General features: G+C 43.0%; 1 protein-coding gene across 2 annotated transcripts in view; it reads left to right on the top strand.

Moving 5' to 3' along the window:
* LOC142584593 (glycosyltransferase 25 family member-like) overlaps positions 1-14,216 on the top strand; it is a 438,601-nt gene that overhangs the window by 31,035 nt on the left and 393,350 nt on the right. For both annotated transcript variants that reach the window (XM_075694721.1, XM_075694713.1), the window contains exon 7: positions 11,485-11,567. In XM_075694721.1, the coding sequence (XP_075550836.1) occupies positions 11,485-11,567 (83 nt within the window). The remainder of the gene's footprint in view (positions 1-11,484; positions 11,568-14,216) is intronic.

Below are 14,216 nucleotides of genomic sequence, written 5' to 3'. Positions count from 1 at the left end.
AATCTTCTAGTAGCTTATCTTGAGCAGAGAGTAATATTGATGCGCTTAAACGTAGTTTTCGAGAATTGTGCACAAATTGGATTATCACTATTCGGTGGAGCTAAGGCAGTGGCGTAATCACTAAGGTGGCAGTTTCAAGGAGTCTGTAATCCATGCTGCTTTATAATGATTATCATCAGCATTAATTTTGTACTTGCTGCTGCTTTATTTGTGCTCATATTTTGCAACACGGTCATGTTTTTCGACCTACTTCATTTGGTAGAGCACACTGTATTTTTATTTTACTGCTCTGTCTTAACACCATTGTATGTGCACTTCACCACCAGAGAAGTGAGCTGCTGCAGAAACATAAGCTAGCTCTGCTACCTGTCAGAAACTAAAGATCTGAACAAACCAGGCAAGCTAAGATGCCAAGTGTTTTATTGAATGATGCAGACCAGGAAATTCAACCTTATTGAAAAATTTGAGGAAAAAAAGCAGTGGTCAGGGCAAGATCTTCTTTTAAAACTCTGAGCATAAGAATGCAGGTCACTTCCTTTATTTATCCATGTCTAGTGTGTGCAAAGTTTGTCACCAGTGTTTATATCTGTGACCTGCAGGGCACTTTATATGCGCACAAGATGCAAGTGTTGACTCTCTGTTGCGTTCAAAGAAAATGAATGGACCTAATAGTAGGCACCATAGCTACAGGTCATTTAGAAGGAATGATCTTTTAAGCTTCAGCTCACGTGAGGTTGTGATTAGTTTCATGAAGCAGTTGCTCATTCTTTTGTACATGTAAGTTATGCTTTGTGATGCTTGTGCAAGATACTGTGTGATATTTTGTGGGAATGTCAATTTTTGCTATGGTTCAGTTGACTGAAACTGAACTGCACATTGCAGACAGCGGGAAGCGAAGAACTTCAAAGGTATTAGCTTTATTGGATAAGGTTGTGCCTTCACCCGCCGTGGTTGCTCAGTGGCTATGGTGTTGGGCTGCTGAGCACGAGGTCGCGGGATCGAATCCCGGCCACGGCAGCCGCATTTCGATGGGGGCGAAATGCGAAAACACCCGTGTGCTTAGATTTAGGTGCACGTTAAAGAACCCCAGGTGGTCAAAATTTCCGGAGTCCTCCACTACGGCGTGCCTCATAATCAGAAAGTGGTTTTGGCATGTAAAACCCCAAATATTATTATTATTATTAAGATTGTGCCTTCAAAGAAAAGTGCAACTTAGCAGCAACAATGGCAATGCTGACAGCACAATCAATGGTCATCGAATTAAATGGATCAGTTAACAGTTATGGAGATAAGTTTGCGGCTCACCCTAGGAGCGACGGTTGGGAAAGGACACTCCTCCACTCCACAACCCACAAAAATGTTACGGCAGGGTTGTCGACTTTCTGACATGGTGCATAGAAGGCTCTGGAAACAGATTGCCGACAAACATGAGTTTATTAACTCAAGATACACGACTCATATAGTGTGACAGCCATGGCACTTGCGGGCAAAGGCTAACTGCAAGACCAATTGAGTATGCACGCCCGCTGCACTAGGGCTAACCGAATAGCAGTCCATAAAATGCACGAATGAGAAGTCACAGGAGCAAAGGTTCCATGTAACCAACTCGTTGCGGGCCTTTGAGCATCTGCGACGGCAATGAAGTGCTCAGCGGAAGACAGCTCGAGTGGAGAGGGTACCCAGGGCCTGCCACTCGGCAGGCCAATCAGGGCACGTCCCGGTGACCTATGCTCGTGCAGTGACTCTGACGCCGGGAGGGTGAAGCACAGTTTGTGTGGGAAATTAGTTCTGGGGCTCTACCTGTAACTGCCATGTTGCCACTGGGACAGCAGTTCCTGGAGATTGAGCTAAGCACAATGCGCAAGCTTGGGGACAAGTTGCGGGAAGGTGCTTCGATCCCCACACAGTCAACTCAACTTCCTCTTATTGGGCATCATTTTGCATTCTGGAACAATCAATGGGGTGGCTACAATTTTAGTGTGGGCTCCATGTATTGCATATACATAAGTATGGGCCCATCATGCTAGCTACTACACTCATGACGTAGTAGTAATGTGAGGTGACAAATAACATGCAGAAGCAAACAAGAAATAAGGCACCTCAAACAAAGAACACAGGGCAATGTATCGCTGCATCACACTGTGTGCAGCCAAATTGTAAAATGATTCATATTTAGTCAAGTCAAATGCTTCTTTGTAACATGTGCATGGTGAGATATGAAGGACAGCTATGTACACCAGGGCGTTGAAACCAAATGTTTCTCATTGTGGTTTTAGTTTCATTCCACTTAAAAAAGTTCCGTTTCAGTTCTGCTCCAGAAAGAAAAAAGATGATCCGGAAGGGTTCATAATGGTTTTGTTTGCATACAAAAAATTTCAGATCAAAGTAACAAAAAAACATAGCATTAATTTTTCTCAATAAATGAATTATGAGTGCTGAGGTCATGCTCAGTGCTTTAAGGCACCAAGCACGATCTCAGAAACAACACGCCATCGAGTATACTCACTGAAATGTGAGACCACTGTTCCGATAAAACCAACTTAACCGAACATAAACAAATGCTAAAACTTCGGTAACAAAGCGTTGTACCCATAGAAAATGAAATGATAAGCTCTTCTGCGTGCTAGCTCTGGATTTTGCTATCATGCCGATCTGCCAGTGCACCGAGCTACAGGCTTAGATTAGTGGAGTACTCGACCGGCTATCGCTCACACTATTCCTGCCTGAGATATGCGCTAATGCTGACGTTGCCTGACGTCAGTTGTTTCGGATTGTCGACTTTTCCCATGAGCTAAAAGCCAATAAAACATAGTTTGGTTTCACTCCGAAACAAAATAATAAATAAGATTTTGGTTATGTTTTTGTTCCAGTAAAAAAAATATATATATATTTTCATTTTTGGTTTTATTCCATTCCGACACACTGATGTACACTGCTGCACTTGAGTAGCAAGATTCTTGTTACTTTTTCTGTACTGTACAGGAATTTACATACCAGCAGCTAGAATGGCCAGCAAAGACTAGCTTTTTCTGCTCAAGGGTTATAAAATTGAAGTGATAAGATGGGCTCGTGTAGTTCCTTATTCTGAATGTCACAGGCAAGGACAACAGAAAGGGGTTGTGACAGAAAGGGAACTGGAATTAATGGTAGGTGTTCTTCATGATATTACTTCAGACACAGGTAAAAGCTGAAGTCACAAAGGGGTTGTGGCTTTTCAGGAGTTTATTTTGTTGCTTTATAAGATGACTTTATAAGTCTGAGCTGATGCCTGTAATAGCAGACCCTTTCTAGGCTTTCAGCAGTGATGTCACTGCCTTGCTGAGGCCCCGATAAGTGCCCATTCTGTGATGCAAGGTCCAAAATTGGCATACATCTGTGAAAAAAAAAACTAATAAAAAAAGTGAAGAGAAGCATGCTGAAGATAAAACAGTGATATATGAGGAGCCTAGTATCACTTGACAGGTAGAGGTAGCTGTACCTTAGAATTTCTGATGCTCGAATGGTTTTGAAACTTCTTGAATGTGGTAAATTATTCTGACCCCTTATCGCAGTCTTCAACACCTGATGCCAATGTTACTGCTTGCCCTGTGGTCAGCATGGGACCTACAAACTCATACAAAGGTAGCATAGTGAGCTCATCAGTATTGACATGACTGCACAGTAAACGGTGACAATTAACATCATAACATCATAGGCAACATATGTGTCTTTGCTAAAACTGGCACTGTTTTTTCCCTGCTGTCTTGCAATGCAGTGGTTTGCAGAGCTTGGCTGGACCCGTTTGTGCCTCTTACCTTTATGCACCGAAGAGTAAATCAACAGTGAGGAAGTGTTGCGTGCTGACTTAGCTGCCGTGGTTGCCATATGCTGTGCAGCTGCTTCAATGCTGATGCAGCCAGTGCAATTGCTTGCCCTTTCCTACAGCCGTTTGAAGTAGCAAGCATTTTTTGTTGAGTTAAATGTGCACCACAGAAATAAATGATAGCTTTTGGTAAGATTGCTTTCATTAAGGCACAGAAGTACAGTCACATATAGAAGCACATGACAAAGCACATGGTACAGAACAATGCGAGTTCCTCAACCTGTGTTTCCTTCTGCGAGTTTTCTCTGGAACTCTGCAAAATGTCACTTAGCAAGCACTACCTTGCCAACAACACATCCGGATTCCTTTCGTATCTTGAGGGGCCAAAGAGAGTGAAATAGTGCAGAATGCAAGTAGTGCAGATGTGCATCTTCCAACGTAGTGGGAATGATGAGAGAAGAGACAGATGTTGCAGGTAGTGAAGGCTAACTTAAAAAAATTACCGACGATTACGTTACTTCCTAATGCGAAATTTGAGCGCAGCAAATAAGCTGTTTCACCTTTTGGATAGATTGAGGCAAAGAAATCGAGCAACACATGTATGCGCTATCACATAATTTTTTTTTTATTTTTCACACGTATTCCTTTAACAAAGACTCCACTAACAGTTCTTGACAGTCATGAAGGAAGCTTTGTGGTCGGAGAAATAGACTGATATATGTTCGACTTGGTACACCAATGCTTGATTCTCAAAGACGAGATCTATACAAGTGCCTCGCGAGGTTGTCACAGCCGTGGGGGAAGCAGAGGCTAAGCGCCGCCGCCGAGAAGACCCTGCCGTTCGCGCCGCCGAAGCGGAGGCTCATCGCCGCCGTCGAGAGCAACCAGCAGTAAGCGAGGCTGAAGCAGAAGCTCATCGCCGCCGCCGAGAAGACCCTGCAGTTCGCGCCGCCGAAGCGGAGGCTCATCGCCGCCGTCGAGAGCAACCAGCAGTAAGCGGAAGCGGAGGGGGGCGGCGTGTACACCCAGCGGCAAACGATGGGGGCAGAAGCGCGCGCAGCAAGCGGACAACACGATAAAGGGAGGAGGGAAGAGATAGCAGCGACTGACTGATGCCGCTGACGGCGATAGTGAGTCAACCCCAGCTATCCGCCACACAAGAACAGGGGGGGGGGGGACCCTTTCCTCCTCTTTCTGCATGGCGGCGACGGTGTTCTATGCAGTCACGTTATCTTGACTCTCTAGCGGCGTCAGCGGCATCCAGCGGTATCAGTCGGTCGCTGCTAGCGCTGGGGGGATGAAAGGGGGGTGGAGCTGGTTACGAGGCCGACGACGACGCCGACGCCGACGACGACGCGAAACCCAGGAACGGACGCCAAAGAGCTGCGCTCTAAAACAAAGGTTACGGCACTAAGTAGACAAGAACGAAGTGAGACACAAACGACACATACGGGCACCAACTTCGTACTGTTTGCTTACCAGAACCCATGCAAATTTATACAAGAAACCAAAGTGAAAAGTAATCACTGTAGAGGTAGGCAGGAGTGATAGGAATTAACACTGCTCATAGGCCAGTTACTGAATTATCGTGGCAGGTACATATGAGCGTGCATGCATTACAGGCGTAATCTGAGCATCCAACCAAATGTGGCAGCTGCTCATTCTAACCTTAGCGGCAATTACAGGCTATCATTTATGAATGACATTTCTTTGTCACTTAATGCTAGTGATGGCATGCTAACGATTTCCTGCTCTTTTTAGGAAGAAATCCTCGACTATTTATGAATGTCATTCATAAATGATCACCGGCCTACAAGCAATGTTAATTCCTATCACCCCTGCCTATCTCTACTTTGATTACTATTCACTTTGGTTTTTTTGAATAAATTTGCGTGGGTTCTGGTAAATAAACAGCTGGAAGTTGGCGCCCGTATGTGTCATTTGTGTCTCACTTCGTCCTCGTCTGCTTAGCGCCATAACCTTTGTTTTTAAGTCATGAACTTACTAGCTCAGCAGCAAGTTTTGTTGAAGGCCAACATTTGTTTGTTGATAATTCCGCTGATACTGTATATGCTTCTTAAGAATCCTTGTTGGAGATAATTTGGGAGAGAGCCTCTTCACTGTCAAAGATATTGTGCAACTGTGTGACAGTGTTTCATAAGGCTGTTTGGGTACTCAGATGGCATTAATTTGAGTCTAGCAGATGCCCTCTGAATCCAGCTGCATATGTTTTCAAGTTTAGCGAAAGATCAAGAATGGTGTTGTGAGTTTGTTGTTCCTGTGACAATAAAGAGCCTTGATCATAAACCTGTAGCTGTATCCGAAAAAGCTACAGAGGAGCTTTATTCTGTATGAACAATGTTGTAGCAAAATTATAGCAATACAGAAACATTAATCGGCATTATTGATGCAAAAACATCAAATGGCCCATTGAGCGAAAAAAATGCGGCATCTGTCATCTGGAGCAGGAAAACGGCACATAAATTCTGATTGACTGCGACGCCATGTCGCATGCGCATGACGGAGCAGAGTGGGCAAAAGGGAACACCTGCTGCCGCACTGGCGTGCCATGTGTTGCGTGAGGGCATCGCTGCGACACCACGTCACCCTTGTTCTCGAAATCCTGTGTTATCCACACATTCCTTGTCTGTGCAAGCACTCACCTGCATTCTTACTTTGCCTCGGTAATTGCTATAAATAGATTAATGTACAGAAAAAAAAGACAGAATAAATTTAAAAGAAAGAATGTTGACAGTAGTGAGTTTTGAACCTATGACCCTACGCTCCCGAGTGTGTTATCTACTGGGCTAAGCAAGTGCCTTCTAGATAGCAGGCCTGTGCGCTCTGCTTTACAACATCATGCTACTTGGACCAAAATTTCCACTGCCAAGCCCGGCATGATGAAAGCAGGGACGTCAAGATCACTGCAGCTTACTTGGGAGCGTTCCTATTAGATTGTATGGCAGTTGCGCAAGATAGCATGACGTCGCAGATCGAAGTGCACCGGCCTTGTGCTATCTAGGAGGTATTGGCCAAGCGTCTCAACGCGCTTCTTGCACACGACGAGTTCATAACTCGAAGGACTGCTCAGTGGTGTTCAATCGGATATTAATGCTTTTGCATTCACAACTCATAAGAAGTGCTTAGGTGTCCTCAGACTTTTTTTGGAAGCCTACTTGCTTCATGAATGTCATCACGGTGCTGCAGATTCACAGATGTTCGCACCATGTGAAATGGAATTAACATATTTGTTTGCCTTGTGCAACTTAGTGGAAGTATAAGCAAGAGGTTTCACATACTATTGAGAGACCTTAGAATCGAAATAAAATGCCCGTTTTGTGAGTCATGCTGTCTGGAAGCAATTCTTGTGAGCCCAGGAAACATATGCTGTAAGACATATCCTGGGAAATACTGGGAGCATATTCCACAAACGGAAAAATTTTTATCCATATATTTGTGTGCTCCAAATGTTCCTTTCTCTGAAGAATTTTAAATTTTTGCTTGATTTTCATGGTATGTGGAAAGTAAGCTGACTTTGTGGAGTTTTTCTTCCCTAGCAGGCCCATATTCGAAAGTTATTTTGTGTAAGCGTGCTTCTTCATTGGATGGTGGCAGCAGGTGCACCCTCCACTTCTGATAGAAATCGCTGTCGCAGTGAGACAATTGCTGTGGTAGTGGTGGTGTCATGGAACGCACTTACGTATTGCATATTCGAATGGTCATTTCAAAGCACTCCAGCAAAAGTTTTGAAAGAAAGTTTTGAAGCCATACTGCAAGAATAGGCTGGTCTAGTAGCGATAACCTCACCATGCTCGCACTAAACCTTAGTTGCTGCATTAGACCCCAGGTGGTCAATATTTCCGGAGTCCTCCACAACGGCGTGCCTCATAATCAGAAAGTGGTTTTGGCACGTAAAGCCACATAATTTTTTTTTGCTGCATTAGGCAAACTTTGTTGCCTTGCCTGATCACTGGGAAGCGACGATGTAAGGGCAGGGAAAAAAAGAAAGGGAATATTGGGGGAAAAAACGTTTTATTTTTTATTTTTTCAGTACAGAGAAAGTGAAAAAAAAAAACCCAATAAAATGTCCACATACACTTATACTTGCCATTGTCTGCGGTGCAGCATACGCTTCTGTACATGATGACAATGGCAAGAAAATGGCAGCACAGTTTTCAAGTGTCTTCATTATATGCTTTCTGTTCCGTTTTTAAAAACATAACGTAGCTTTCAAATGTAGGTGAATACAGGATGCTCTCTAGGTTATGGTCCAAGGTACGTCTTGGAGTCTGCGAAGCACGTAGAACCGTCGATCTGGTGGCTATGCCTTCGTACTAATAAGCTTCTGACACCTATAGCTTCCAGGCTGCTGCAGATATCTTCGTCAGCTAACAGTTGTAAACAGAACTGGTCTTTGTTTGGAAATGTCCATAAAAAGCTTCACAACAGGCTCACAAATAAACATGTTTGAGAACTGGTGTACATACAATCAAATCAGAATGCGAAAGCACCCATGATCGTTTCTAATGCAAGTGTATCCAGCAAGAGTAACTCTGACACTGAGTTACCTTTTTCTCAGTTATCAGATTAGCAATCGTTCATGGAGGTAGTGACACAAGGCTTTCATTCTATTGTCTTCGTGTTCCTTGCATAATTATTGCATGTCATTATCATTAGCCTATTCTTATGTCCACTGCAGGATGAAGGCCTCTCTCAGCGATCTCTGATTACGCCTGTCTTGCGCTAGCTGATTCCAACTTGCATCTGCAGTTTTCCTCATTTCATCACCCCACCTAATTTTCTGCCTTCCTCGACTACGTATTTCCTCCCTTGGCACCCATTCTGTAACTCGAATAGCCTGTCAGTTATCTTCCCTACGCATTACATCAGCTGCCCAGCACCATTTTTTTCTCTTAATGCCAACTAGAATATTGGTTATCCACATTTGCTCTCTCATCTGCACCACTCTCTTCCTGTCTCTTAATGCCACACCTAAAATGTTTCGTTCCATCGCTCTTTGCACGGTCCTTAACTTTTTCTCGAGCTTCTTTGTCACCCTCCAAGTTTCTGCCTCATATGTTAGCACCATTAGAATATAATTATTGTGCATTTTTCTTTTCAATGATAGTGTTAAGCTCCCAGTCAGGATTTGGTAATGCCTGTCGTATGCATTCCAACCCATTTTTATTCTTCTGTATATTTCCTTTTCGTAATCAAAGATGAAGGAGATATGCTTCAAAAGCTTGCGGCCCTCTATGCGCAATGCCTCACGACTTCAAGTGTACCCAAGAGGTAGAAGGATACAAACATTATAATAATCCATAAGAAGGGAGACCTAAAATAAATGAAGAACTGTAAGCCCATTAGCTTGTTTTCAGTAGTGTATAAAGTATTCACCAAGGTAAGTTCCAATAGAACCAGGGTAACACTTGACTTGAATGGATAACCAAGAGAACAGACTAGCTTCAGGAAAGGATATTCAACAATGGATCATGTCCATGTTATCAATCATGTAATTGAGAAATCTGTGGGGTACAATCAGCCTCTCTCTATCCACTTCAGTCACGGCGTATGCGTTTGTGGACACGACTTATTTTTGCCATTACTGTGCAGTGGTTGCAAGGAATAGACAACGGACATTAAGCTTTGAGTAAATTGAACATTCTGCTTTGCTAAAGTATACCCATTTCATTTCTGAGTGAAATGCATCGGTTCAGATGACCGCTTCGGTGAAGGCACTACCTGTTTGACGGGAGGTTTGAAGTTGGGCGTTTCGGTAGCAATTGCGAAATATTTTTTGTCCATTGTTGTAATACTTGCACCCAATAATTAATGTGCCCATGTAATTCAAGCGGATGATTCAATATTTTTAATGAGGAAATGTAGCATGGCTGACTGCATAATAAATGAATATTTAAGTACTATGCAATTATAATGGGTCTCTATAAAATGCACAGAGTCATTCTCATCCCGCCTTGACTTGCTTTATATGGAATCTCCAGCACCTTGGCATAAAATTAGGTAAATTTCACAAATTTATCGACAGTCGGTCGTAATTCGTGACTGAAGGGGATATGTCTTTCACTGATTATGAAAAGGCATTTGATTTGGTAGAGATACCAGCAGTCATGGAGGAGTTGCATAATCAATAAGTACAGGAGGTATACATGAATATCTTGGGGAAATATCTACAAAGATTCCACAGCTACATTGATTCTCCACATAAAAAATGGAAAAATACTTGTCAAGAAAGGGGTCAAGCAAGGAGACACAGACTCTCCAATGCTATTCACTGCATGCTTAGAAGAAGTATTCAAGCTATTAGACTGGGAAGGCTTAGGGGTGAGGATCAACGGTGAATGTCTCAACAACCTTCCATTTGCAGACAACATTGTCCTAATCATTGCATGTATTTAAGGATAGTTATATTTTATTGCTGGAGTAATAAATACTGTAGACTTCTGTTGGTTTGATTCTGGCTAATTCGATTGTGCGGTTAATTCGAGCCCGGCCAGCGCCCATGCATCTTTATGGGCCCCAGCTTTCGTTATTTCGATCCTAAAGTTGGCCTCCGCCGGATAATTCAAACGTGACCAGTCAGCGTGCACGCGCCTGACCGTATGGTGACCCAAACAGCGACACCTTTAGTAGCAGCGTTTCTCTCGGCGGAGTTTGGGGGACGGTGAATGCGTTGAACACACATACCTCCCTTCGAAAACGCCTATTTTCTGCCTGCCCTAGGAAGATTTTCAAGTATATAACCGTAGCCCACAATATCTGATTTAGGTATTTACCCAATTATAATACGCGTCTTTCTTCTTTTTTTTGGGGGGGGGGGGAGGGGGGGCAAATTGGGCCATAAATTGCTAGCACGGTGCAGTCGGACACGATGCCTTCGTGCCACGTGGCCTTCGTGGCGCTTGTATGCTTTACCGCATAACACGTAGTGTTGCGGTGAAGCTAACTTAAAAAAAGTTCTGCGGCGAAGCTTATTTTAGAAAAATCGGTCATTATTGTGCAAGTCGTTTTAGACTCCTACCCATTTTTCTTGCTAAAAAGTCGGGTGCGCGTTAGGTTTCTACTTCGTTTAGAAGCTTTAATGTCATTGCTACCTTATTTTTCTGTCTTGGACCCATAGAAAGAGGGCGTGCGTTTGATTCGGAGGTGTGTTAGAATCTGGAAAATAGTGCAGTTAAATGAATCAGGCAGTGGTGTTCTAGTGTTTTTTTTTTCTACATTTTGTTTAATTCCACCCGCCAGAGAATTCTATCAGTTTCGTAGGTCCCGTCGAGGCCGAATTAAGGGAAGTCGACTGTATAAGCTATTTTTACTTATGTTTTTCTCAAGATTTCTAAAATTTCTTTAAAGAAGAGACAGGAAAAATTTCTTTCTTTACTGCTGCTCAAAATTTCTGGAAATGTTGTATCTCTAGAAGCAACAAGTTGAATATGCCAATAGGAGAACATTTGTGAATTCATGGCCAAGTTTCTACAACCAGGGCACAAAACATGACCTGGTTGTGCCCCCCCCCCCCCTTTTTTTTTCAGCGTTTAATTTTTGCCCACTTCTCTCTGTATTGCGGCATGACATTGAGAGTAAATAAATGAAATGAATTAATCTACTGACTGCACTGTGATGCATACTTATTTGTCTTTTTTATTTCACATCCTTGTTCAATATAGTGGATGGTGAGCCCCTGCTGATTTCGCCAGCTCTACAGTCCTTTATGGTGCCCCTAAGGAAGGACACTCTTGGCTTCGATCAGGTTAGCAGATTGTTTCATCTGAGCATGTTCACCTGAGGCCCACTGCTGTCTTGTGCTCATTGTATCACCTTGTGTTTGTGTGGTTAGCAGGGGTATTACTAAGATCTCTGGCAAACCAAGAATTGTATAATGTTGGTGTCCTTGAAGCTGTCACCCAGGAATATTCACACTTGTTTAAGCACAGAACTTTATCTTTTCTTGCAGATCAGTCCTGTGGCTGTCCTTGCCACAGGATGCCTTCACATTGCATTGCTGTCTGTGTTGCAAGGTGCTGCAGTTTAAATCCAGCTACCCAACTATTTTTAAAATGAAATAAGATACTGTTCTAGCCTCTGTTCCCCATTAAAACTTCTTTAAAGGTATCAATGTGTAAAGGCAAATGAAATGACACCGGTATTTGAACTTTGAAATTTTGTGTCACTTATGAAATGTCCCCTCTCCAAGCTTCTTCAGAAATTTTCATTACGTGCTAGAAGTTCTAAAGCACTATTGATGGGAGTGTTCTACTTCAAGAATTTTTTTAATGGGTTCAGGAGTAGCTGATATAGAAGCATACAGAATGTTGGGAGGCTGTAATGCTATGAGGCAAGCTACCCTCCCTGCAGTAGAGGCTCTCTCCCATTGCCTCAACCAGCACCCACAAGCAGCATTTCTCTCCTGCCTTCTGGCATATTGGAGACAAGGTGTTACCTACTATTTATTTTGTCATGACTCCCATAACCCCTGTTGTCTTAATTTCCTCCTTTTGTCTTCTGTCTTATTGTGCGGCACATTTCCAGAGGCAGTTCTGCACGCCCTGCATGTCACATGAATCCCCGAGTTGTTCCCACTGCTGCTGGATATTTGTGTGCCAGAGGCAATGCACCTGACATGGAAGCCCCATTGCGTGTGACTTCATCCGGCTCGTGGCCCAATTGGCTCCTTCAAGGAGAAGGGCACGCTGGCTTTTGTTTGCATCTTCATCTGTTTTCGTGGTGTACATCACTGTAAGACTTTGCAGACACAATCGTTGCAGTGGGATCTATGCACTGTGCTTGTCTGTTTGCAATGCCCAGACCTGGTGAAGGGCTTTTTAAGGGAGGGTGGTAGGTTAAATTGATCATTTTGGTTTTAGGATTCTTTGCAAAAAAAGTACTGCATATGTTAATCTCAAATTTTGTCTGCTGAAAGAGGATGCCTTTTAGCTTAGGGGCCCTGAAACACTTTTTGATATAGTGAGAAGACATTGATGACCTATCTGTCAAATAGGCTCCTGTGAACATGTCAGCCAAATATTATTGTATTGTATGCAATGGGTAGATTGTAATCTTGTGTCAAAAAACGTGAAAAATTGCTTGTTCTCATCTTCGGGTTGTCAATGAAATGTCATCGTTGCAAGCAGTGAAGTCCACCAATCCCTATTGACTGATTTCGTGATCATGAGAACATTCGCAATAATACTTTTATTACTAATTTTAAGGTAAATAAATGAAAGATATATATGTCTGCCATCTCAAAAATACAGAAAAAGCATTTCATCTTTGCAGTGCCAGTCTACCCACAGCAGTTGTACATAGCTGCATGACCTCAAAGATAGCAGCGGCGCGCTGCATAGCCTAGATGCTGTGGCCATCACAGGGTACTATGAAGAGCCCTCTCGCTGGCGAGAGGCTCAACTTTCGGGCGGAGCCTTGCCTCCTTGCCACCTCTCATGTGTAGCTTCCAGTGCACTATTGGAGATAAAAGGAGAGAGAAAGCCACTCATCAGTGCAATAGCTTGGTCTGAACATCATCAATACTTCTTTTCGGTTCAACTTCGTTTCGGTTGGTTCAACTAGAAACATATGGGTAACAGTGCAAACAGACGACCACAAGAAGGGAGACACGTACACACAAGTGCTGAGACACGTACACGCAAGCGATGACTAACAACTGGATTTATCGGCAAGGATAGCACACCTTATATATGCCAGAGTGAAGCAAGGGAAATGAAGGGGAAAACATGTCAAGAGTGAGAGCGTGCCAACAACGCAAGCGCAATATAGCCAACCAAATGCAACAAAACGCAAACAATTATTTTTATTTTTCTTGGTAATCTGAACCCTCAGTAGCCGCATCCAGAAGATCAAATTCAGCATCAAAGAGAGCAAGAGAAGGGGGTGAGAGAAGGGCTGCTAAAGTGCTAAAGAATGTGTGCTAAAGTGCAATGAATGTAATGAAACAAGGAAACAACTCAATGCTGCATGCACAAAGAGTGCTGTGTTTGTAGGACGAGATTTTAATGAAATGCAGACATGGTGAGACTGCCCAAATAATTTGGTTTGCCTAAATTGAGACCACAGATTCATAAGCTGACTAAAAGTAGAACATTCTTATTGAATGAAAGAAACTTATTGAGCAGAACTTATCTGTCCTTGTGTTCACTCAGTAAATAGTGCCTCTGCACAACAACCACGCCTCTCCTGCAGCAGGATCATTCAGAACAGTCCCCACTTGCGTTGGCCTTCTTTCCCGGAGACTCCAATAAGTGTTGTCAACCTTTATATTTGAACAAAAATTAAGTGTGAGGATTTGAAGTAGTGAATTTTCGATCTCGAATACAGATTGAATATCAAAGATTATTTGGTTCATATTCAAAATTTCGAATATTTGCATACTCCTACTAAAAAC

The sequence above is a fragment of the Dermacentor variabilis genome, chromosome 1 (assembly GCF_050947875.1).
Source record: "Dermacentor variabilis isolate Ectoservices chromosome 1, ASM5094787v1, whole genome shotgun sequence".
In the NCBI taxonomy this organism is placed as follows: Eukaryota; Metazoa; Arthropoda; class Arachnida; order Ixodida; family Ixodidae; genus Dermacentor; species Dermacentor variabilis.
Note: the sequence above shows the minus strand (reverse complement) of the source record. Positions and strands in the feature narration are given on the sequence as shown.